At 47.0% G+C, this 24,906-nt stretch overlaps 1 protein-coding gene across 1 annotated transcript in view; it reads left to right on the top strand.

The window, feature by feature from the left end:
• Nucleotides 1–711: 711 nt before the first annotated feature.
• Nucleotides 712–24,906, top strand: part of KIT (KIT proto-oncogene, receptor tyrosine kinase) — a gene marked incomplete at its 3' end in the record, with an annotated part of 76,131 nt that continues 51,936 nt past the window's right edge. The window contains 1 exon segment of the mRNA XM_055341793.1: nucleotides 712–851. Within this exon segment, the coding sequence (XP_055197768.1) occupies nucleotides 785–851 (67 nt within the window).

Here is a 24,906-nt window from a genome sequence, read left to right as displayed (position 1 = left end):
GTGTGTGTGTGTCGGGGGGTCGGGGTGGGGGCGGGGGGCTCCCGAATTGCTTAGCGCTGCAACCGTGGCGCAAAGTCGTCTAAAAACTCGGGCTCCCGGAGCAAACTTCGCCGCGGCCGCCTCTCCCCGGCTCGCAAGCCAAGCCCGCTCCTCCGAGAGCCGCGGCGGGGGTCGGCGGGCGGAGGCCGCAGCGCCCCGGGGAAGCCGCCGGTGCGGTGCGCTCCCGGCGCGGAGCAGGTGAAGCCGAGCGGGGTGAGTGACCTGCGCCCCGGGGGCCCCCACGACGGACAGCGAGGGCAGAGCGAGCGGGGGGCCTCACCACTAGTCCCCGGCGCCCCCCGTTCCTGCCGGCTCCTGCACCCCCCGCCCCGGGAGCGAGCTCGGGGGCCGGGCGGCGGACCTCATTGTCTGGGGAGCACCTGCCAGGTGGCGGGCCCGCGCCCTCAGGTGCGCTGGGTGCGCGGCTTCACACGGCCCCTCCCCGGGAGCCGCGCCGGGCCCCCGACCACATCACAGGGGAGGCGGAGAGGGGGCGCGAGGCAGGGCCCCGGGGATCAGCCCGTCGGCGGCGCGGCGGCCCGCGAGCCCCGGGCGGGGGGGGGGGGAGGCGAGGAGGGGCGCGGGGAAGGGGCGTGGCCGCGCGCGGAGGGAGGGCGCTGGGAGGAGGGGCCGCGGCTCGGCGCTCGGCGCTCGCCGCTCTGGGGGCTCGGCTCCGCCGCGCTCCGAGCACTTGGGCGCGAGCAGGAACGGGGAACGGAGCTCCGGTCCCAGCGCAGCCACCGCGATGAGAGGCGCTCGCGGCGCCTGGGATTTTCTCTGCGTCCTGCTCCTGCTGCTCGGCGTCCAGACAGGTGGGCCCCCGGGTCGCGCGCCCCGCGTGCCCACCCCGGCGCCGCCGGCGCGCCCCGGGGCTGCAGCCCGCTGGCCGGGGCTGGGGCTGGGGCTGGGGGTGGGGGTGGGGGTCCCGCAGGGGTGCCCGTGCTTCTCCGCCTCCGGAGGCTCGAGGCGTGCCCGGGACGCCCCCGCGCCCTGCCTCGCTCACCTGCGCGGGGAGCCCCTGGGGCGGGCGGCGGGGGCGCGGGGCTGGGGTCCGGCGGGGCGGGAGGGCGCGAGCCGTGCGGCTCGGGGCGGCTTTTGTGCGCGGGGCGCGCGGGGGCCGAGGCGGGCGGGTCCGGGGTCCGCACCCAGCGCGTTACCTCCGCGCGCCGACCGAGGCGCGGCCGCTGCTTCCTTTTGTTGAAAGTTGCGCGTGTGAGGCCGGAGCGCGCAGGTTCGCGGCCGCGCCGAGGGCGAAGTTGCAGAGGCTCCTCTCTGCACACCGCGGGCGCCCTTTGTGGCCCGGAGCTGGGGACAGAGCCGCGCCGCCCGGCCCCGCCGCGCCCCGGGTCGCCCCCCGCCCCCGGTTATAGGCGTGTCCGCCCGGGGAGCCGGACCCCTGAGCCTGGAGGCGGCGGCTGCGGGGACAACTTGGGCAGGGCGCGTGCAAAGCCGCCGCTAGGCTGCAGACTTTCTGCTGTTGGAGATCCCACGCCGGAGGCTCGCCCCTTTCCGCCGCGGGGCCGTTTCTTTCCTGCCACGCGCCTCCGAGCGGCCGGGAGGCAGGGACCGCGCGCGGGGCGCCCCGTGCCCCCCCCGCCCCCCGACGGCCCGGCGGGGCTCTGCAAGCCGCTCCAGCCGGGTCTGCGCCCTGGAGCCGGGGGGCCCCGTCCTCCCTGGGAGCTGGGAGGTTTGCAGCACCCCGCCCCACGTGACAGCTGCACTCCTCCGGGGCCGCCGGGGGCGGGGGTGGGAGACGCAGTGGAACTTTCTGCAAATCGTACTTGCATCTGTAGTGAAAACCCGGTTCTGTGTGCGCGGGAACTTGGGTCTGAAGGTGGTGGTGGTGGAGGAGGAGGAGGAGGACTTGCAGGCTCCTGGAAGCCCTGGGTCAGATTCCTCCCCTCCCCTCCACCCCCCCGTTTTTTTTTTTTTTTTTTTTTTTTCTGGGTGTCGCTAGTGCACGAGCGAGTGCAGGGCGCCCGGCTAAGCCGTAAAACCCAGGTCATTTTTTTTTTTTTTGTAAGACCCTTTAAGGCCACCCCGATGGTGCAAGGACAGAAAGTGAGTCTCAACTGGAATTTAAGGGGCTTAAAAAAAAAGAAAGAAAGAAAGAAAAGGAAGCATCGTTATGAACTGTCGTGTACTCCATTGACCGCCGGCCCGTTTCCCCTAAAGTCCCCGGGTCCAGCCGGCCTGCTCCCGGGCTTGGAAGGCATTGTGCGGGCTTTCCTGTGGAGGAAGAGAGGCCTTGCATCTGGACCCTGTGAGATGGGGGGGTGGGGGCGTGGATCATGAGCCAGGGCCCGGTTTCCGTGGCGGATTTGACCGCTTAAGCTTCAAATGACACATTTGGTCCTCCTGTCTTTGTGCCTTGGCATTTTAAATTGCAGTTAAGGTATGTTCAGGGACCCGAATAGGGCGCCAGAAAAGGCAGACCACGCGGAATAGTTCCCTTTTTAAAAATTACGTGAATCGGTCGCCTCTGTCTTCGTGAATATCCTGCTCCCTTCAATAGATTTTTGGCAGAGGGAGTTTTAGGGCTGGCTCCTGGGGGGCAGTGTGGTATAGTGACAGAGCCTTGAGCTGCCCTTCTCGTTCTCCTTTTTGCAGCATGTATTAGCGGTGTGCCCTTGGCAGGTCATTTAAATTCTGGAGGTCCCAGTGTCCTCCAGAGAACAGTGAGGCATCGGCATCATGAAGGATCCTTTGGGTTCCACATTCTCCTCTTCCAGTGTTCTGGGTGTAGACTACAGTTTTTCGGAATTCTTTCCCTGATTCCTTTCTGGCTCCCTGAAATTGCTCTGCCTCTCCCCTCTCGGGGACCACTGGTGGTTGCTACTGCTCGAGCCCTATGCTAAAGCAGGGGGGTGTGGTTTATTCCTGCTTCCTCCCCAGTCCCCACCTTTGCCTAGTTTCCCTTTGAATACAACCTAGGAGGTGCCAACTCCGTGTAGGACCCTCCATCACCGCTCCCCTCAGTATTTACAACTCCTGTGCCCGGCAACACGAGCCTGCCAGGAATAGTGAATCACACTTTCCTCTCTCGTTCCTGCAGGTGTGAGGCCAGAGTCATACCCAGCAGCTGGCCAAGGGACATTTTGGTTCTTATCCTGTTGGGAATAATACGGTGGTCCTGTAAAGGGATCCCAGCAAAGTTGCTTAGCCCCATTCTGGTCTTTCCCCCTCATCCACACATTTTTTTTTTTTTATGACTTGATAATGTCTGTATGCTGTGTTATCACGACGCATTCTCTGATGTGCCTTACATTTCATTTTGTGTGTTGTGTAATTGTTTTTTATTCAAAACTGGGCCAGGTCCGTGTTTTGGGGTGGGGGAGTCGGGGAGAGGGTTTCATGTGGTATTTCTAGTCCTCCCAACAAGCCCTGGAGGCAGTAGTCTTACCATCCTTACCATTTTATAGCTGGAGACACTGCTGAGGATAAGTCTGTTATCAAAATCATCAGTGGTGAAGCCTGACATTAGCCCAACTGTATATCCATTCACAGCCTTAACAGAATCAGTTGTGAGATCATTTGAAGCTATTCACTGAGCACATATTGTATGCCGGGGTATCACTGGAGGGTCTGAGAATATGGGATGGCCCTCCAAATTTTGGTAAAAAAAAGACCTAGAATTGCCTGTCTTACGATGTCTGACTTAAAGTGTTCTCAGTTTGAGGGAAGTATTCACTGGGGAGGGGGAGTCATTCAATATAGCTTCCCTGGGGGGGTACTTAGGCAACTGACCCTGCTCCTGAGGGCTCTAGGTGTCCCATTCCAAAGGCCTCGGAAATGAAGACCAATGGTCTCTCAAATGATGATGAAAGTCAGTTGAGATTTTTTGTTTCCATCCCCCTCTCCAAAAAAATTAAAATGCTCTTAGCATTATCATATACTTGTGGCATAGCTGTGAAAGAGCAGACTGCCAGGAATGAGTTCACACCACCGGCCATTTACCCTGAATGGGCACAGTTGAGCCAGAAAGGCAGTTTACCACTCATAGCCCCAAACACATCCTCATCAGAAACGGGCCAAGTGTTTCCTGGGCTTCCCTGGTCGTGCGCGTTTGTTTAGGGACAGATGTTGTTGTGCTGATGGATTTTGCTGCTGTTGTTGACAGCTGCCAGAAGTTGCCCTTAGGATTTTGACTCATTTCCTCAAGTCTCCCCCCACCCCCCCACCCCCACCAGCCGATGAGAGGACACCGGGAAATGAGCCACGGTGTCCCGGTGTCCCGAGCGAGCAGAAATCTTAAAGCTGGCCTTGCAGGATGAGAACCTCTCCGAGGGAGGCAGTGGTCAAGGCTGCAGCAGCGTTGGCTCCAGAATGGATTTAGTTGGAGGGTCCACAGGCTGGGACGAGGGAAGTGCTTTGTTTTGCAGCATGCACGGGAGGGGACTTTCCAAATAAGGGACTGAAAGGCCTTGGAAGGAATCTCAAGTGTGCAAAATTTCATAGGCGGTTTCTGTAACTTGAATAAGGTGGCTTTGTGACTGCAAGTCCAGAGCGAGGAGCACCTGCCAGGGAGTAAGCAGAGGCACCGGTGTGAGTAGAGGGCAAAGCCAGGGTAAATCTGTGTCGAAGGGGAGGGGACTCTGAGGAAGCCTGGCCCAGGACCTCTGATTCTGGACGTTTGGGACCCGAGACAGCCCAGCTTTTGACTTCAGACTCTAACTAGGTAGGGAGACGTTACCGGCTGCTGGCCCCTGGACGTGTGTGTTTTGTTTTGTTTCCCCCCACATGCTGCTTTTTAGGAAAACATCGAGGCGGTGCTTAAAAATCTGGAGAATTTATGTCAAGTTCTCGATTTCTCTGTTCTCTTGAAGAACGGAAAACTCTGCCTCTTTAGATGGGATTTGTGTTCCTTAGGAGGCTCCAGGAGATACCACTCTTTGCTGCCAGCCCTTAGACATTGTAGACTTTAAGCCTCAGGCGCTGGTGAACGTAGATGGGCCATGCAGGTACCTAGTGGACAGGTACCTAGTAGACAGGTACTTGGTGGACGGGTATCTGGTAGGTAATTGGTGGACAGGTACCTGGTGGACAGGTACCTAGGGGACAGAGCACAGGCCTAAGTAGTGAAGACAGCCTTGTATTAATTAGTCTGCTGGCTTCGTGGCTGAGACCTTTGGGGGCTTGGAGCAAGTCTGTCACCCCACTGAATTTCCTTTTTCACCCTCGTTTCAGCTGTGTGACTTTAAATTACGAAACCATTCTGTTCCAGTAAATCTGTTCTACGTGTAGCGTTTTTAGAATGGTTGCCAGTACAAGCTCAATACATGTCAGTCAATAATTACCATCTGTAAAATAGGAATTACTGTTTTCCCCAAGATGGAAATCATGCCTACTCTCATATGATTGTCCTAAAAATCAGAAAGAGATTCTTGTCCAGATGCTTGGCACAGGGCCTGGGATGGGATGGGCACCTAATGAGTGAGTGAGCTCTGTGAGGATGTAGAATTTGACGGTTTCTCTTTGGAACCTTTCATGCAAGGTACCAATTAAGTACGAACATGACAGCTTTTAACGTGAAATAAACTTTACTTCGTGTTTTGAGTTTTATATAGCTTTTGACCTAACCGTTGGGAATCCCTACTCGGAGACTGGATGGATGTTGAACTTTTTTTTTTTTCCTCCCCCAGAAAGACAAACAAACTCAGAAGATTTCTCCAGTGAAAACATTCACATCTGCTGATTTTTCCATTCATCCTATGCTCTGGCCTTCATGCTATATTTTGGTTACTACACACTTTGTTGGGTACCTGCCTCCTTTTCTGATGGTTACATTTTCCACACTTGCAAACGTCAGGCTAAATTGTTATCCAGGGCGGGTGGCATCAGAGTTAAGACCTTGGGCTCCTAAATGGGACCAACTGTGGTTTGTGTCCACTTGGGCCCCTTGCCACCTGTGCGATCTGGGTGAGGACTCTTCCTCTCTGTAAGCCTCAGTCCTTCATGTGTGACCCGGGGATGATGGCATGGGCTCCCAAAAGGGGATCACATGCCCTAGCATGGTGTCTCACGGGGACAGCATGGGAATTCCACATCAGGCTGATTCCATGGCCCTCTTTCAGCTTTGTCTCTTAGAAAAAAAAATTGGAAATGGTTTGAAACCAGATTTTGTAGAGGGCTGTTTTTGGTACTAAGGTGAGAAATGTGTACACTTCATGTCTAGCTTTTTTTTTTTTTTGTTTTATTTTTATGTCTAGCTTTTTTTAAAAAAAAAAATCCGCTGGTAGTGGCAACAATGCATAGTTCTCCCCCTGGTTCTTTGTTCCACTTTATTCTTAGCCCTGTCTTGGTGGATCTGGATTTCCAGGTGAAACTTTAGGACGGGACAGGTCTGTAGAATGGCCATTTTCTCAAGGTGAATAAGTAAGGGTAGCTCACTTAGGGTCCAGGGACCCTGTTACTTTGTGAAGTGGGGTTGAAAGCACCTCAAGAGTGAGGGGTTTTTCTGTGACCACCTTCCCTAGGAGTGAGGGACCTGGCTGACCTTGGCCTTTGCCTCAGGCTGGACACACAGCGGTGCTCCGTAGATGTGAGTTTAACATCTCCCGTTCTCCAGCACTTGTGCAGCATTTGAACATAGTAAATGCTCAGTAAACCTTTCAGAACGGGTCTTAGGAAGATCTGTCAATCCCTAGGCCTTCGTCCTCGCAGGCACTACAGGTGTGGGCCAGAGGGGAGGGGGGCCTGAGAGCAGAGCCTCCAATTTAAATCCAACCTGGTGTCAAAAGAAGTGCAAAGTGATTTCTGTGCGTTGGAGGGTAGAGTGTAGTTGAGGCTTCAATTGGGAAAAAACCCTGGGAACAGAGGACAAGTCTTAGGATCTTATTTGAGGATTGTCACATCTTCCAGTTGGTGTGGTGGTTGGGGTGGGTAGAGAATCGGAGGGGAAGAGAGGCAGGAAAGGTGGGCTCTTTGATTAGCCTCAAGGAACATTGGAGGGAGGGAATATTTATTGTTGCGTTTGGTTCAGATTCTTTTTTTTTTTTTTTCAAGATTATTTATCGTTTTATTCCTGAGAGACACAGAGAGAGGTAGAGACATAGGAAGAGGGAGAAGCAGGCTCCCTGCGGGGAGCCCCATGTGGGACTCGATCCCAGGACCCTGGGATCACGACCTGAGCTAAAGGCGGATGCTCAACCACGGAGCCACCCAGGCGTCCCAGTCCAGATTCTGAAAAGAGCTGAGAGGTCAGGACTAGTGTGGACCTGACCCCGTAGTGACTCTGGGTTTTGCTGACCATCTGGCCAGGACTGCTCGCTCCACCATTCCATCCAATCCCCAACCTCCCCTGAAAACTTGGACACCCCCTTGCTGTGGGTAACCAAGACCAAGGGAGGTGTGTATGTGCTTGTGTGTGCATTTTAGGAAAATACACATAACGTAATATTTACTATCCTAATCATTTTTAGATGTATAGTTCAGTAGTGTTAAGTATACGTTCACGTTGTTGGGCAGTCCATATCCAGAACGTTTTCCATCTGGCAAAACAAACTCTGTGCCCATTAAACACTAACTCCCTATTACCCCTTCCCCCAGCCCCTGGCAACCGTCATTTTGTTTTTCTGTATTTACGAGTTCGACTACTCTAGGGACCTCATAGAAGTGGAATCGTTCAGGATTTGTCTTTGTGACTGGCTTAGTTCACTTGGCATAATGTCTTCAAGGTTCATCCACGTTGTAACATATGTTAGGATCTCCTTCCTCTTTAAGGAGGGAAATGTATGTATATGTGTATGTAAGTATGCATATGCATATGCACATGTATAAGTTTATACCATATTTTGTTTATCCTTTCATCCATCAATGGACCACTGGGTGGCTTCTCCCCCCCTTTTGGCTGTTCTGAATAATGCTGCTGTGAACATGGGGGTATAGACACCTAAGGGAGAGTTTCTCAGGAGCCTCTTTGGGGACAGTCTCATGGCTGAGCTATGTGTTGATGGGGAGCAGGGTAGAGCGATGGTCAGACTCTTTAGGTGGCCTCTGGGGGAAGGAGGCGTGAGGGCCTGAGTGTTAAGGGTGCATGTTCAGGGAAGCAGGGAAAACACTAATGAGATGTGGGGAAGATCAAGATGGCAGACTAAATTCACTTGGCAAATTTACAGGCATCTTGGATGTGTCAGGCATGGATGAGATTGAGGGGAAGGGGAGCATGAGTTCCCAGTAGGCATGGGTAACTGAGAGAACTGGTGGTAGGTACTATGTTATACATGGAAATAAAGCCAGAGGAGGAGCAGTCCGTTTGAGGGGAGGAAGAGGAATATGGCGTTGGACTCTGTTGTGTTTATTTATTGACTATTTACAGGCCACATTTCCTTGAAACTCCATTTCATGATGGTAGATACAAATGGGATACTTCTTAGGGTCGGGTCCACGTAAGAGCAAAACTGTGCCCCAGAAGTCAACAGGACATGGCTGTGTGATATGAATGGTAGGATTTGGGGATTTTTAAGGAATTGCGTGTTGTGTGTCAGTCATACAATGAAAGGTAAATTTTCACGAAAAGAAATACATAGCAGGAGGATAATTCTGCATTTATTCTCCACATGAAGCCATTTTTCAAGAGTGTTTGTTGGTTTTCTCAGAGAACAGAATGGACAGTGTGGGTGTGAGGGAGGACAGAGTTGATTAAAGCTTTGGCAAATAGGCCCTTTGAAGGCAACTTAAAGAAATTGGATTTATTAAGCCTGGAGAAGATAAGGTGAGGAAGTTTTAGGGAATGACAGTCTTCAAATATTTGCAATATGTGAGTGAAGAATGGGACGAAGTGAGAATAGTTTAAATTGCCCCAGAAGGAAATTGAGATTTTTTTTGTTGGGGCGGGGGGTGGATTCTTTGATTGGAGCTTTGGAAAATACGTTATTGCATCGCCAGAGCTAGTTATAGGGTCTTTGCTGCAAGTATGAGGAGAGCCACATAATTGTCATTGAAATGGTTAGGTCCTGCTTACCTCAGCTGGTCTGATGACCCTTTAAGGGCCTGTCTGAAATCGTTTCTAAATAAAATCACCAGCCACTTTTTCCTTCTTTCCTGCCTTGGCTTTGGGAAGAGTGTTTCTCTAAATTCGGGTTCGACTCTAACGTGATCCACCACTCTTCACAGTTTTTGGCCATATTGAAAATAGCCAATAAAGAACCCACAGCTTAAGCCTGGGTTATTGATCTCTTAGGGTTTGGGGCTGTCTCACCAGAGTGGATCATGCAGTTGTGGGATCGCTTAAGCCAAGTGCCAAAGTAAGAGGAACAAAAGGAAGTCCGAGGTCCAGAGGAATCTATAATCGATCATAATTCACCCTAACCTGAGAACCACTGTGCTCTGTGATCCCCCCACTGATAATTTTGAGAGAAAGCCAGCCGTGCTGCAGCTAGGCCCAGAGATCTGTGAGGATGAAGGAAGTCCTTTTTCCTTGATTGCTCAGGGGTGGATTGCTCGCCCTGTGGCTTGCCCACCCCCCAGACTTCCCTTCCCACCTGCCCTTTCCCTTGGGTCATTTCATGGTCATGGCTCAATGGCACAGATCAGATCATTCAGCCGTCCAGTAGGGAGGACGGTAGAAATGAAATTGCAATTCAACAGCTTCCAGTTGATTATGCCATTTCACTTGTCATGTTGAAATGTGTGATGATGCTCTGAGATGTGATCCCTGCCTTGAAGGAGCCTGAGAGCTATGGGAAGATAAGGGCTGGGGTCGGTGCTAATGTAATAGGATTTGTAATAAGATTTAAATACCAGTCCTGGACCAGAAGCCAGGATGCATATTCATTACCACTGGATTAGAGGCATAGGCATCCTTCTGGAGGAGAGAGGCTGAATCAGAGGAAGATGTGGGGCCTGAGTTAAATCTCGGTGAAGGCATGGGGTAAGGTGTGAATCTTAAAGGAAAGGGTTTCAGCTAGCCAAAAGACTCCCATGGAAAGAATCTACTGGAAGATGAGATATGGTAATTTCTGAGGATTTTTTTTTTTTTTTTGATTCGTCAGTAATTGCAGTATTTCCTCCGGTGCCATATGTGAGGAGATTTTTGTTAAGTGTAATCTGGTCAGGTAGTTACTTATTCAGAGAAATTAACTTTAAAAAATGGAAAAACTACAGACTTTCCTTTTGCATGTATTACACATGATGCATGTACAATGCAAATCCAGAGTAGGGCCACGGATACGTACTTTGAGTTGCTTTTAAGTCCAGGGCTAATTACCCTCCCTCACCTTCCTACCTCCCCACAGCCAGCCAAGATTACAGATTTCATAGGCTCAACGTCCCGTAGTGGCACTAGATGGTTTTTTTGGTTCTTTACTTATTAGCAGATTTTAAATATTTAGTAAAATGATAATCCAGGCGTGTGGCAATCTGCATAAACCCATTCCTTTAAAAAAAAAAACCCACTCCAAAAAAACCAGGAATAAGCAAAGCCTCTCAACCTTGATAATCAAGCTCTCCTGTAGGGTTTAGGACATCTTGAGCTTCTGTTCTGGGTTCTCCACTCTGCACTAGAGGGCATTTAGAAGGTAATTGGGGGCACTGGTTTCCCGCCCTCCCCAAAGCAGGGAGCCTTGGGTGAGGAGGTGGCTGTTGGTGGGAGAAAAAGTCAATCACTTAAAGAAAAGGTGTGAAAAAAAAAAAAAGGTGTGTGATGGCACTCACCTGGGAGTGCCTTTGTTCCTGACCAAGTGGAAAAAAAATATTATAGGGAAATATGAAAAGAGGAGACACCCTCACTCCTTCGCTTGCATCTTTTAAGTTCCCGAGTGAGTTGAGTGAGTGAGGCAAAATACCTAGCTTCTTTGGGATTTTTACCCCAGATGATTCAGGTTATTTCAAAGGGTGTTAGAAAATTCTTCAAAAACAATCCCGGGCTGCCAGTAATTTACATAGAATGACCTATGTAGGTAGGCTGGTAAACAGCAGCAGAATTGCTTAGCAGAGTTAGAACAAAGGGGATATCATCACAAAGAATTTTGGGGATTATTTGGTGTGTCTTTTTATTGGAAGGAGGTATTTATAGAAAGGTTTCTAATATAGATTTGGCTTCTGGGGAAAACACTGGCGATTTTAGAAGTGTGATGGGGTGGGGAGGTGGGGGCATTGGCTCTCTGTTACTGGGCTGGCGCATGTTTGAAAGAAAACAAGAGCATGTTAAAAAAAATTGAGAATTCTTCTACTTGGAAAGGCTATGGGTACTTTTAAACCGACTCGGTCTTTTGGCTTGTGAAGTGTTTTAAATGCATTTCCATTCTGATTTCCACTGATTTCTCTTTTAATGGGTGACGTTGAGTCCATGTACCTTGGGAAGATCTTCGTTTTAAGAACTGGCCTGGTAATAAAAACCACACAGGGTGGTCATTAGGCTTCTTGTCATTGTTAAATGAAACCCGGATTCTTAATCCAAAAGATGGCATTAGAAGAGCCACTTGAAAAGGTTTAATTGGGATGTGGAAACATTTTTTTTTTCTACTTATAGTATCGTCAGGGTATTTACTGCAGGGAAATAGTAGACACGTTTCTAGCTCAACCCAAAGGCATCACTTTCGTAAAAAAAAAAAAAAAAAGAACCCCCCCTCCTCTTTTGCTTTTTAAAATAAACTAGCATATGTAGAAGGGTTTATGAATTTTTTAGTAGATCTGAATGTGTAGCCTAATTTACATTTGTGCATTTTCAAGGGATATTATTTAAAATGATCACCTTAGGTTCGGAATGACTGCCTTCCAAAGAGAGGCTGGCCAAGGGAGGGGGATGCTGGAGAGCTGAGGTGGTGGCAGGCCAGCAGGTGAGGACAGTCCTTAGCAGGGTATAAGCCGGCTTCTGTGTCCCTATGGGAAATCTGGACCAGCAGCTCTATCCATAAAATTGTAGTCTTATGACTCAGTTTCATTCCCTTGGTCCCTTCTAATATCTTTTAAACTGACCTTTTAAAATAAAATCTTTTTAAATTTAATTTTTAAAATTTAAAATTTAAGATCTTTTAACATTCATAGGTTGGCTCATCCAGGATTGTTAAAGCATCGGGGGAGTGGGGAGAGCAGTGGGGAGAGCACCAAGCAAAAATCCTCCTCATTTTGGGGCTTCTGTTCCAGTGAATTCTTTTTTTGGCTCATGAGCCCAGGCCCCACAAAGAGCCCAGAAAGAGAAGAAGAAAGCCTAGGGTCTCTCATAGAAAGCGGCTTAATATAGATTTATTTCAGTTCTGTGTTCTGGTCACTTAGGGAAGAGAGCAGAGAAAGGTAAAGGTTTCTCAGGGGGGTCGGGGCGGCCTGGGTTCACGAGGAAGGAGGAGGGACTGGAGAAGGCAAACCAGAAGGGGAAAGAGGAGAGACAGGGAAGGGGCGAGGGGCCCAGGGAAGGGGCCTCCAGAACAACGATGAGCCACATGAGCAGGTTTTCCTGGAAGGACCCACCGGCTGGAGGCTTGGAATCATTTTTCTCAGAATGTACCAGAATGCTTTTTCACAGCTGAGAGAGATCCTCCAGGGGTCCAAGCCTGAGTGCTCTTCAGGTCGTCTCCAAGGACTAGAGACTCTTCACCTCCTTTTTAAATTCAGCCTTTTCTTGTTAAAATCGGACCATCTTTGGGTTTCATGATAACTACGATCCGCCGATGGCAGCTTGTGTCCGACTCTGGGCCATTCAGCCCAGGACAGGTATTGGGCGCATCGTGTGCCACTCTCTTGTCACCGTAGGTGGCCAGGGTGGGGTGGCAGCAGCTTGGCTTCAGGTGACTCTCTGTATAGCCTGAGAGTGGCCTCTCAAAGATCCATGAAGTGATAAGCTCTCTAGTTTTCAAATCTAGGACTCCCCCAGATGAGAATTACTGAGGACTAGAAAGTTCCTTCTCTGTCGGTTTCTTGGGCATGGAGTAGGACTGTTGTCACCTTTGGTATACTGTGGGTTGATGCTCAGGAAGGAATCCAATATACAGACCATCTGGCAATGGAGAGTGGTACCCCTGTGAGTTGTGGGCAAGACGGTGCGGCCCCAGTGACCACAGCTTTGGCGGGAAGGCCTTCAAAATTTCCCCAGGTGCTTGGTAGGGTGTCAGCTAACAATTTTGCTGAGATGACCAGCTTTAAGATATACAAGTGTGGGTCCTTAAGTAATGATGGGACCCGTTGCTGTCATATACTTGCTTCACGTTTGACAAAAGACTGGTGTTTCTAAGTCAGGGAATTATTTTTATCCAGTGTGGTCAGTCATCACTGGTTAGTTCCCACTGTTTTGGGTGAGAATTTCAGGGCCTAGTTTAAATAGATCCTGTTTAAGTTTGCTATCAATTAACTAGAAAAGGGTTAAAAAAAAAAAAGTAGGGGGCCTGGAACTTTTAGACTATTCCTTGGGTTGTCTGAAAACCTAGTAGTAGCCATTTTATCTTAAGATGGAGCAATTGAGGAGCACCTGGGTGGCTGTTGCATTAGCATTCCACTCTTGGTTTTGGCTCAGGTCACGATCTCAGGGTGGTGAGATCCAGCCCCATTTCAGGCTTCGTGCTCATCGGGGAGTCAGCTTGAGATTCTCTCCCTCTCCCCCTCCCTACCCCCCTGTTTTGACACATGGGTTCTTTCTCTCAAAAAAGAAATAAATAAACCTTAAAAAAAAAAAAAGATGGAGCAATTGAACCTCACATTAACTTTAAAATATAGAGGCACCCAGATGGCTTAGTTTGCTAAGCATCCAAACCTTGATTTGGGCTCAGGTCATGATCTCAGGGTTGTGAGATGGAGCCCCACTCCCTCCCTGGTTAAGATGCTGCTCTCTCTCCCTCTCCCTCAAACCCTGTTCCAGGCACTCATGCTCTCTCTCTCTCTGAAAAACGAAAATGATATATGTGTATATACATAAAAATTGATATATATCTACATATCTAAATATACAAAGCACAAGGCTATTTCAGACCTAGGTAATAGTGTAATGAACTTTCCTATACCTACCATCCAGCTTCAACAGTTGGATCAGCAAGCAGCGTTTTCTGTTTCATCTTTGTCCACTTCATCCTTCCATTATTTCGAGGTACCTCTCACGCATCGTGGGATTTCATCTAGACATGTTTTCAGTATGTAGCTCTGAAATACAAAGATTACCCTCCCCACATGTAGTGATAATGCCAGTGTCACAGCTTTCCAAGTCAATGTATTTCCCACGATGTTGTTGATTACCCAGGAGTCACAGTTTCCCTGTGGAAATATAATACCTATAAAAATATGTATGAAAATAGGCACACCAATTTGTACACATTTGATACAGAATCCAAATGAGATTTCCATATTGCAGTTGGTTCATGTGGTCTTTAAGTCATTTCTTATTTATTTATTTATTTATTTATTTATTTATTTATTTATTTATTTATAATATTTTATTTATTTATTCAGTGTAGACATAGAGAGAGAGAGAGAGAGAGGTAGAGACACAGGCAGAGGGAGAAGCAGGCTCCATGCCGGGAGCCCGACACAGGACTCGATCCCGGGACTCCAGGATCGCGCCCTGGGCCAAAGGCAGGCGCTAAACTGCTGGGCCACCCATAGGTCCTATTCCCCCATTTCCGTTGAAGGAACTGAGTACTGGTCCTGTGCAGGATTCTGCTGATTCTTCTGGTTGCATCCCCATGGTGCTGGTGAACAGGCTCTTTGTCCCCTGTATTTCTTATGCATTTGTGATTTAGAGATTTGGTCCTATTCCGGTTTATATATATATATATATATATATTTTTTTTTTTTTTTCCCCTAACAAGATTACTTAATAATTGGAGTGTTCTTCTGTTAGTCTACTTTCTTTCCGCTCTTTTGGTATTCCTTGGGGTGCTGGCAAAAATTGGTATTTTTTCATTCTGCTGGTTGCTTTTATGCTAATACTTTTCTATAATACCCTTGTTTCACTCTTTGGTGGTGGTGGTGGGGTGCTATTTTCTATTTCTGTGAGTAACATTTAAATTAGCTAGAAGCCTGTTCTTTCTTCTCCCTCCCCCACCCCCAGCTTGGCATTTGAAGTCATGTCCTTTCATCCCAGTTACTATCTATACAATCAGTTGATCATATACTACTTTTCAAATGCCCCTCCCTCCCTCCCTCCCCTAATTTTAATGATAGCTGTACTAAAATTGCTTTATCAGAATATATGATAATTACATGTTCTCCTCTCTTCTTTGTTACTGCTCTGTTCTCCTGGTAAATATCTATTTGATGCTGGCCACTGGTCCTTCTGTCCTGTCTTTCCTGGCTGTTTGTTTTTCTGAAGCTCATCCTCTCTGCTAGATGCTTCAGGAAGCACTCATGGGAAGTATTTCCTGAATTACATGCTCACAACAGCTTGTCTGTCACCTTTCTACTTCAAAGTCAGGTTGGCTGATGTAAAGTCCTTGGCTCATCTTTTCTTTGCTCAAGTATCTTTAATATTTTACGGTACTGTCTTTTGCCATAAAGTGTTGTCCAAGTCGGCTGATACTCTGATTTTCTTTTCCTCACGTTTAACTTGGTAGGTTTGCCTAGATACCCAAAGGAATGTGTTTTGCTTTTATTCTTTGAAGTCCAGTAGTATTTTACGGTGTCGGCCACTCTGTGTTGAGTTTTCTAGTCACATAATAATGCTACTTAAATGTGTAATTACTCCGGAAAGTTTTCTTGTAGCATAGCTTTAGCTGTTTGTCCTATTCTTTTTTTTTTTGGCTTCAGGAACTCCCATTATATGTGTGTTAGATCTTCTTTGCCTGTCTTCTATGATGATCACTTTCTCCCAAAACCTTTCAGTGTCTTCATCATTTATGTGAATTAAAAAATTTTGTTCCTCTCTATCTTCCAGTTCTTTTAAGGCACAATTCATTTTATGTGCTGTGTGTGTGTGTGTGTTTTAAAAAAATTTACCCTTCATTTCTTTTACTTCTTTTCTTAGTTCTTTTCTTGGGTTTCTTCACTACCTCCACTCTTCCATTCTCTCCAGTCAATTAATTTCTGGGTTTTAAAACGTCTTATGTGGTTCTTTATAGCTTCTTTGATTTCATTTCTTTTAGCTTATTTTGAAATACCGGGTTGTGGTTTACATCTGTTTTCCTTTTTTCTGGCATGATTTTATTGTCTGTACTGGGGATGTTATTCTGCTCCTTATTTTTTCTTTAAATAACTTTGGAATTCAGCTGTGGTTCCTTTCTGTTGCTCACTATGGGTTTTCCTGTGCTTTTAGTGGGGCCGGTATAGCTTTCCTAGTTTCACAATTCTGGAGTACCACTTACGTTGTTTTCACAGAGTGGTATGTGGACTCTACTTTTCAAAAGTCTAAGATCTTACATTTTTGGTTCCCATTCCCACCTGCCCACCCAACCTTTGCTCCTGTTTTGCTCTTCTTAGATTCATCCTCAGCAGTTTCTCCTCCATACGGGGGCTTTCTCCTCTCTTGTTTTTTTATAAGAATCAGTCCTCCCCCCACCCAGGACATTCCAGCACTGAGACATCTGTGGGTCACAATTCCCTCTGCACTTAACTAGGGAAATTAAAAACTGTAATGTCATCCAGTTTGTAGGGGGTGTTCTCGAGAATGGCTCTCTGAAATTTCTTGAAGCTGTTGGTTGGTTTTCCTCATCTTGTCATATATAGGATTGGTGGGAATACTCTATCACCTTGGGTTTGTTGTAGATGTTGTTCTTGGGGTTTTGGTTCTGCTTTATTTGTCTTTTTTTTTTTTTTTTTTTTTTTTTTTTTAGCGTTAGGGTGGGTGCAGGTAGGGGAGATCCAATAATTAGGCTACTACCATTGCTGCCACCTTGCCAGAATCTATATAGACTTTTTTTTTCTTTTTTAAGATTTGGGGGTGGGGAAAGTGGGAGAAGCAGGTTCCTCGCTGAGTGGGGAGCCAGATGAGGGGCTCAATCCCAGGACCCTGGGCTCGTGCCCTGAGCTAAAGGCAGACACTTAACCAACTGAGCCACCTAGGTGCCTCTACATAGACTTTTTAACATAAGATTCGGTAACTTTTTGGTCTACCAAATTGGGACCGAAGTAGAAAAGTCTTGAAACATCACTGGTAGCTGACTTTAAAAATATTTTTCTTACAAAATAAGTTATTAAAAATGTGGTGTAGAGAGAAAAGTTAGTAGTTGTAGCTATCTGAAAACCAGAACTGAACACTTTATGGTCTACCTAGCATTAACTTTCTAAGCTTATTTATGACAAAATGTAATGGTTGAAATCATAAGAGTACCAGGAAACTCCTATCTGAGCTTTTGTTTCTGAGAAAAACATACAGAAAGTGACACACTTTTGCCATTGTTTGGTGTAATATTCCTTGAATTGTGAAAGAGAGAATGCTGTTTTATGGTTCTAAAAGCATTAAACCACATAATATTTTTAATACCATCTAATAAAGATAAAATCATTACTTAATTAGGTGCATTTTTCACTTTCAGCTTTTTTTCTCCTGTGAAAAATTCACATATCTTTAATTATAGTCATTTGAAAAAAATCTGCTCCCAGGGCTTGACATAATATTAATTTAGGTTTCCAAAAATACTAAATTTCTTTCCTCCAGCTTGAGTTTCTTTCAACTGGCCATTGATTTAAATTACCTACTAGAAGGTTACAATTTTAGAATTGGCCTCTTTATCCCCCTGCTTTTAAGGATAGCCATCATTCTAAAGTCCTATAAGGAAGGAGTAAAACTTTCTCAATGGACATATTAGAAACTTTTTAAAAAAAGTTCTGGAAAACATAGTAAGATCATTTTCAGACATTTCCTCTTATTTTCTACAAAGAGATGAGAAGAAATCATTTTGAAAACAGAGCTGGTCATTAAGAATTCTTTGCAGAAGGGTAGCCAGCTTAATGTGTTGTTCTAAGTGAATGTCACCCAAGAAAAATTGAGGGAAAAGTGAGCACTCATTAAGCAAATTGACCAGCAAGTGTTCTGATGAATGTCGCAACAAATTTGAATAAGCTAATTTTGTCCATTAGTGTGCTTTTAGGACCATTGTGATTGTTTTGGTCTAATTATTTTTTATTTTGTTTATTCAAATGTAGAATGCAGAATTAACTATTGCAGCAATTTTCTGATTAGCAATTTAGAAAATTGGTGGATGGTATCTGACTTCTCACCAAGAAATGTCTGGTATTTGATAGGGCCATGTGCAAGAACACGTACAGTCTCGGGAGAAGCCTGTGCTGTTTGCTCTGTTTCTCACCCGCTGCAAATGGGAGCTCAGAGGCCCGCACTGGATTAGCAGGGGCTGTGGGCTTGGGCTCGGGGCCCTCAGATGGAGTGCACCAGATTGAGGTCTGATGTGCTGCAGAAGTTGTATTTGCCACCCAGTGTCACTATTTGGAGTCCTGTAGCTGTGACTGGTGAATTCTGCAACATTTCCCACTTCTAAAGCTTGGGGATTCGAGAAATCTGGTGCCCGAGTGGCTGCCAAAGCTTGTCAGGGGGACCCAGTGCGAGGCCGATTTCTAGGTGTAAAAGCCAGGCAGATTTGCTCACTCAAGAAAATCTGTTTTTGTAGGTTTGCTCTGACTTCCAAGATACAGATACTGGTAAAATTTTTCTTTTCTTTTCCTTTCGTTTCATTTTTTTCCCTTTTCCTTCCTTTCCTTCTCTGTCTCTCTGTCTCTCTCTCTCTTATTCGGCACTAATGCCATGCATGGGTTTCTTTTGGTAGCTGATGGTCTTGTGGGGTTGAGTAACTGCTTCTCCAAGTGTTGTCCTGGACCGCAGCAGGGGCATCACCTGGGACTTCTCAGAAGTGCAGACTCTTCCCTCCCCCACACTCCTCCTCCCCCGCCCCAGACCCACTGAAATGGGAAGCTCGGGGAAGGGCCCCCCAGTCCATTTCAACAACTTTCCAGGTGATTCTGGTACAGGCTGAAGTTTGCAAACCAGGAGTCTATAGTTACTGGGCCTTGTCACGGCATCAGGCAGTGATAATTGAAAAGCTAAAGCGTGTGTGACCTTGTGAGTGCCAGACCAGGGTGCAATTCTCAGTTCTCTTTCTGTTGCACTAAAAAGATAGATATGAATTTCGGTTAGTGCAGACAGGAAAACAGACAATCGCAGTGCTGGCGGACGGTGCCTGAGTAGAGGCTGCAGGGGGCCTTCAGAACAGTGCATGTGCCAGAGGGAGAGGGGACAGGAAGGCCCCTCTAGAGGTGGTATTGTATTGTGTTGTATTTTAATTTTTAAAGGTTTTATTTATTTATTTTAGAGTGAGCACATGTAAGTGGGGAGGGGCAGGGCAGAGGGGGGAGGGAGAGAGAGAGGGAAAAAGAATCTGAAGCAGACTCCCCACTGAGTGTGGAGCCTCCCTGGGCTCAATCCTAGATCCTGAGATCATGATCTGAGCTGACCCCCCAGGACCGAGGTCATGACCTGACCTGACCCATGACCTGACCGACTGTGCCATCCAGGTGCCTTGAGGTGGTTTTTTTTTTTTTTTTTTTTTTGAGGTCGTATTTTGAAAGGACAAATATGACCATGCCCCTCTCTGTTTAAATCCAGGTAAATCCCACTGGAGGCCTCCAGGGTCTCCTTCAGATCTCTGTTTTGCACACAACACCTGCCTCATTCCTTCGCTGTCAGTGCTTTCTTCACCCCTTCCAGGTATCCTGTTCCTTGGAGTTGTGGCTTCTGCAGGAGCCTCCCCCTCTGCCAGCTGCCAGGGAACCTCCCTGGTCTCTAGTGCACTTCAGATTGCAACTGGCCTGTTGCCTTTGCAATCCTTTCTGACCCCCCAGTGTGGGTCAGGTCAGTTCTCACTGTACAGTGCACTTCATCATACTCATCACATTGTAATTATACAATTATGTAATGATTGGTTTATTCCTCATGCTCATCTCTGGAGCTCAATATAAATTCCAAGAGGGGGACAGACCTTGCATATTCCCTGCTGCCCAAGGGCCCAGCAAGGAGCAAGCTTTTAGTAAACATTATCAGATGGTTGAATGAAGGAATGAATGGGAGGACACAGTCCTCTTTTTATCCCTGGGTCATAGGACTGGATAATGTATGCATTTGGAGAGAGGTGTCCCCTAATAAATTTTATTTATGGGATCAATGGTCACCACCATCGAATCCTACCACTGGACTGGCGAGCCCCTTGCACAGAGGCAGCGGAGTCTCACAACCTGATTCTTTTTTTTTAATTTTTTAATTAATTAATTAATTAATTAATTAATGATAGTCACAGAGAGAGAGAGAGAGAGAGAGAGAGAGAGAGAGAGACAGAGACACAGGCAGAGGGAGAAGCAGGCTCCATGCACCGGGAGCCCGACATGGGATTTGATCCCGGGTCTCCAGGATCGCGCCCTGGGCCAAAGGCAGGCGCTAAACTGCTGCGCCACCGAGGGTTCCCTCACAACCTGATTCTAATTTGGGGTCTGATTTTTGGGACATCCAAGAATAGAAGTTCTTGAGTATTACTATCCCAGGAATATGGGAAAGGAGAGAGATCATATGATCTTGGAGACATTCATAGTACATGTGCTAGAAGCCAGCAGCTCTAGTGGAGGAAGTGGCACCTGAGAAGTTCTCAGGGAAGTGGCTATTGTCCCCACTCCCCTCAAGAGCCTCCAAGAAGGGAGCTGCCTGCTTTGCTGATAGAGTTTGATGCTGGGGCACTATGTGTCTTCCCACCCACTTCCAAGTCCATTTAATAGAACAGAGATATCCTCCTTTGCCTTATTTTAGTCTGTTGGTCTTGACCTGGATAAAGTAAGACTTTTTATTTCTGTTCCAGAAGGAGAGAGCATGGCATTTGCTTCCCAGAGGCAGTAGCTTCAAGGTGGGGGCATCTGTCTCGTATAAGACACCAAGTAAGCTGTGCTGATATTTAATAGGATTGCCAAGAGACTGCACGTGTGAAGTTTATAAAAATACATACATGGAGAACAGGGGCTCAATTTTCTTTTTTCTTTTTTTTAAGATAGGGTTTTCAAGACCTAGAGGGTAAAGATGCTGACATGCTTATGGGAATCTTGCTATTAATAGAACTGATCCGTTGCCTATTTGTCAAGCATAGTTGGTTGTTATGCTGTGTATTTTTTTAAATTTTTTTTTTTTACATCTGAGGCTTAACATACTCTTAGACCTATTGTAAACTCCTTTTAGATTAAGCGAATGTAATAAATGCAATGTGTTTTGCAACAAAAATCATAAACACAATTTCTCACTCAAACAGCTATCATCAGAATAGCTATAATCTGCTGAGCTGGCCAGGAGCGGGGATGGCACACATGGCTGTAATTTTATGTTTTGGTGCCTGTGTCCTTTGTTTATCAGATGCCATCTTTCCTCCTCAACTGTGGTTCATTCCCCATCCCTGCTGCCTCCCCCTGCTCTCAGGCCCATTCTGGTTCCATCCTGGCTCTGGTGCTTTCTCTGGGTCTCCCTCGCCCTCCTTTGTTGCAGCCAAGTCATCTTAGCAAGTGATTTGTAACAGGACCATTTGCAACTGCCAGGTACATGCAGGATTTGGAGACGAGGTCAGAATCTTGAAATATTTTACCCCCAGTGAGAGACGTGAGAACTGAGGCTTGGAAAAGGTCAAGGAGCTTCCCCGAAGTCTCCCAGAGCTTGGATTGGAAGCCATGCTTGTCTGCCTCCAAAACCAACACCCTTTTCTCATTCCATCCCTGTTGCACCTGCTCCCAGAGGCTCAGGGGAGCACCATTACCTCCAGCCTCTGAGCTGGCTTCAAGCCTTGAAAATAGTGCTGAATCAAATCAAAGAAGTTGCAAGATGAGTCCCAAGAACTCCTGCATACCCTTCACCTAGACTCTCTAATGGTCAACATTTCGACACATTTCCTTTGTGTATATACATACTATATTTTTTCTGAACCATTTGAAAATAAGTTGCTAATATGCCTCCCTCCCTGAAGAGCCCTCTGAAGGCAACTCTCTCTCTGCTTTGTATTTTATGAGAGCATTGAGGGCCACCCAGAACGACCGACTGCCTTCTTCTGTCCTTAACCCAAGGGTGGCTCCCTCTTTCTTTTAGCATGGGACCATGATCCAAGGAGGTACACCTCTGAGCTTTCTTGACTTTGCCCTCAACTAGACCCTAAAACTCATGCGCCTTCCCGGACACTTGCCCTCTCTAGCACCTGAAACCCAGAACGTGTTCTTGACAGGGCACTACAAGGGCAGATAGAGAGGGGCTTTTTGTATGTTTCTACCTATTTTGTGGCAAGGGGCGAGGGGGGGGATTCCAAATCCCTCAGCTTGTTATCCAGACCTGCAGCTAAACTGTGGTCTCCGCTAGTTCAAGTCTGTTTGCAAAGACAGTTATCAATGCTGCTAACCCTTTTCTCTGGCCACTGGCTCAGATAAAATTCCCTTAAAAAAAAAATGACTACTTTTGTTTTTACTTCCTTTGGTGTAAACCAGCCCTGTGGCTAGAAAACGACATTTTGAAAGTGGAAAAAGAAGGAAAACACCTTCTGTCCGGTTTGGGTATGGGATGGAGGGGAAGGTGCAATTTCCTTCATCCGACAGGTCCATTAAAAGCAGGATTTGGAATTTATTATCAGTAAAACTTACTGATTTACCCATTATGGGGGAAATTAGCTTAAATATCTATTTGAGCCAAGCATAATTCCTAACATTTTTTAGAACTTAATCAGGGAGGCCTTTCAGAAATGTAGATCCACATTTGAAGACAAGGTTTAAAAGATGCCATAGGAAAACAGCCCAGATGTCAGGATGAATGGATGAAGATCGACGGGGTAGGTACTGGGATGGAATGTTAGTTACTCCGCTTTAAAAAGGAGATTTTGCTACATGCTACAACACCAAAGTACTTTGGAGACATGATGCCGATTTAAATAAGCAAGGCACAAAAGGACAACCATTTTATGGTTCCACTTATATGAGGTTTCTAGAATAGTCCATTCTTAGAGACACAGAGAAGAATGGTGGTTGCCAGGGCCTGCGGGGAGGTGGTGGTGAACTGGGGAGTTTATGTTCCGCGGGTACAAAGCTTCAATGATAAAAAAGCTCCCGAGGTGGATAACAGTGTTGGTGGTACAACATTGTAAGTGTATTTAATGCCACTCAGCTGTATCATTAAAAATGGTAAAAATGGTAGATTTTAGGTTCGATCTAAAGCAAAATTTTCAATGCCACACTGGGGTTATCTTTCTGCTTGTGAGCCGAACCCCTACTTATTGGCATTTTTTTTTGACATCATTAGAATTAGATGCTGTGGAATTAGAAGAGAGCTTATGGTTGGCAGGTATGTATTATGTCTTCGCATTTTCAGTGGCTGCGAGCTCAGCCTCATTCCCCCTCCTGAACCTGGGAGTTGCATTTTGAGGAGTTCTTGGCTCCCGCTGGGAGGAAATGGTATGGCTCACACTGCTCCCCATTCCCAGGACAAAGCTAAGGTAAAGGCAGTTGATGCCCAACAGGTCCTCTTGCAAATTCTTAGGAGGAACTCCGCCGTGCAGCCTGAAGGGTCGGCCTTGAGATGAGACACCCACATGTGGGGCTTCTTGGAGCTTGGTGAGTCTTGGGGTAGAGCTGGCCACTGACTCGTCTGGTCAATAACCTTCCCCATGCTCTTTTTGCCCTGTTCCTTTTCACGTCGTTCCTCAGTCCTTTAAGTTAAGGAAGTTCAAGTTGAAAGAAGTCAAGAGCTCCCCTGCCCCCACCCCCACCCAAACCCCACAGATGGCGAGGGTCTTGTGGTGGTTATTGTATTCAAACCCTTAATGCTTCTTATCTGGTTCCGATTTCAGTGAGTGCTTTCCAGAACTCAGAAACACGGAAGTCTGCGTATTTACAACAGGAGCTGTACTGGGCTATTGGGAAAACCCCCCTTGGAAATGAGAAAGTTCCTCTTTTCTGTTGCAGGGATGGATCCTAATATATCATGCTTGTCAAATCCAGACCTTATCTGATTCCCCAAAGACCGACTTCATAATAGTTGAGAAAGGTTTCCTCTCCCTGTGTGTCTTTGAGATCAAAAGAGGAAGTCCTGCTTCCTCCAACACTGGGTTGTATTTTTCTTACAGTGAGTGAGTAGGAAATACATTAAGTCGTCCTATGAAAGCCTCTGCTGCTGGCGACGTATGCATAGCAAGAAGAAATTTTGCAAAATAATCAGCTGAGAAGGGCCTTTCTTCCAGGGTTGAATGATCTGTACCTTTCCACACTTCCTGTCTCCCTCCCCCTTTTGAAAGATTTTATTTATTCATTCATGAGAGAGGCAGAGAGAGAGAGAGAGAGAGAGAGAGAGGCAGAGAGAGAGAGAGGCAGAGACACAGGCAGAGGGAGAAGCAGGCTCCTCGCAGGGAGCCCAATATGGGACTTGATCCCGGGACCCCGGGATCACACCCTGAGCTGAAGGCAGATGTTCATCCACTGAGCCACCCAGGTGCCCCCTTCCTGTTCCTTTTATAAGAGGTGAGGGCCAGGGATCAGATTGCACGTCTAGGCCCTTATTCTGTTGTTCCCACAGTACTTTTAAAACAAAGTAAGTGATAAGTTACATTATTTATGTCACAAGAGAATCCCTGCTCTTCATTCTTGCTGCAGTGAATTGAGTACCTGGTCTGTCCAGCCACTGTCCGGTATCTTGACCCTTGCGTGGCCTACATATTTGATAACAGATCCTAGAATCCTAGAGCTTCTGATGACCTCTTCATAATTTTTTAGAAGAGGACACGGAGGCCTAGAGAAACCTCAGTGACTTGCCAAGATTTAGAATCCAGAACTTCTGCATTTCTCCACCATGACATTTTTTTTTCCTTCACACCCTTCCCTGAACTGCTTAAGAGCAAAAACAGGCTGTTATACATTTTATCTAAAGCCTACAAATATTGCATATCGTAGCAGAAACCAAACAATTAATAATTTTGCTAGTCTCCTTCAACCTGAGCAAAGCTTTCATAG

The sequence above is a fragment of the Nyctereutes procyonoides genome, unplaced genomic scaffold (genome assembly GCF_905146905.1).
Source record: "Nyctereutes procyonoides isolate TBG_1078 unplaced genomic scaffold, NYPRO_anot_genome, whole genome shotgun sequence".
NCBI classification, from domain to species: domain Eukaryota; kingdom Metazoa; phylum Chordata; class Mammalia; order Carnivora; family Canidae; genus Nyctereutes; species Nyctereutes procyonoides.
This window is presented reverse-complemented; position numbering and strand designations above follow the sequence as displayed.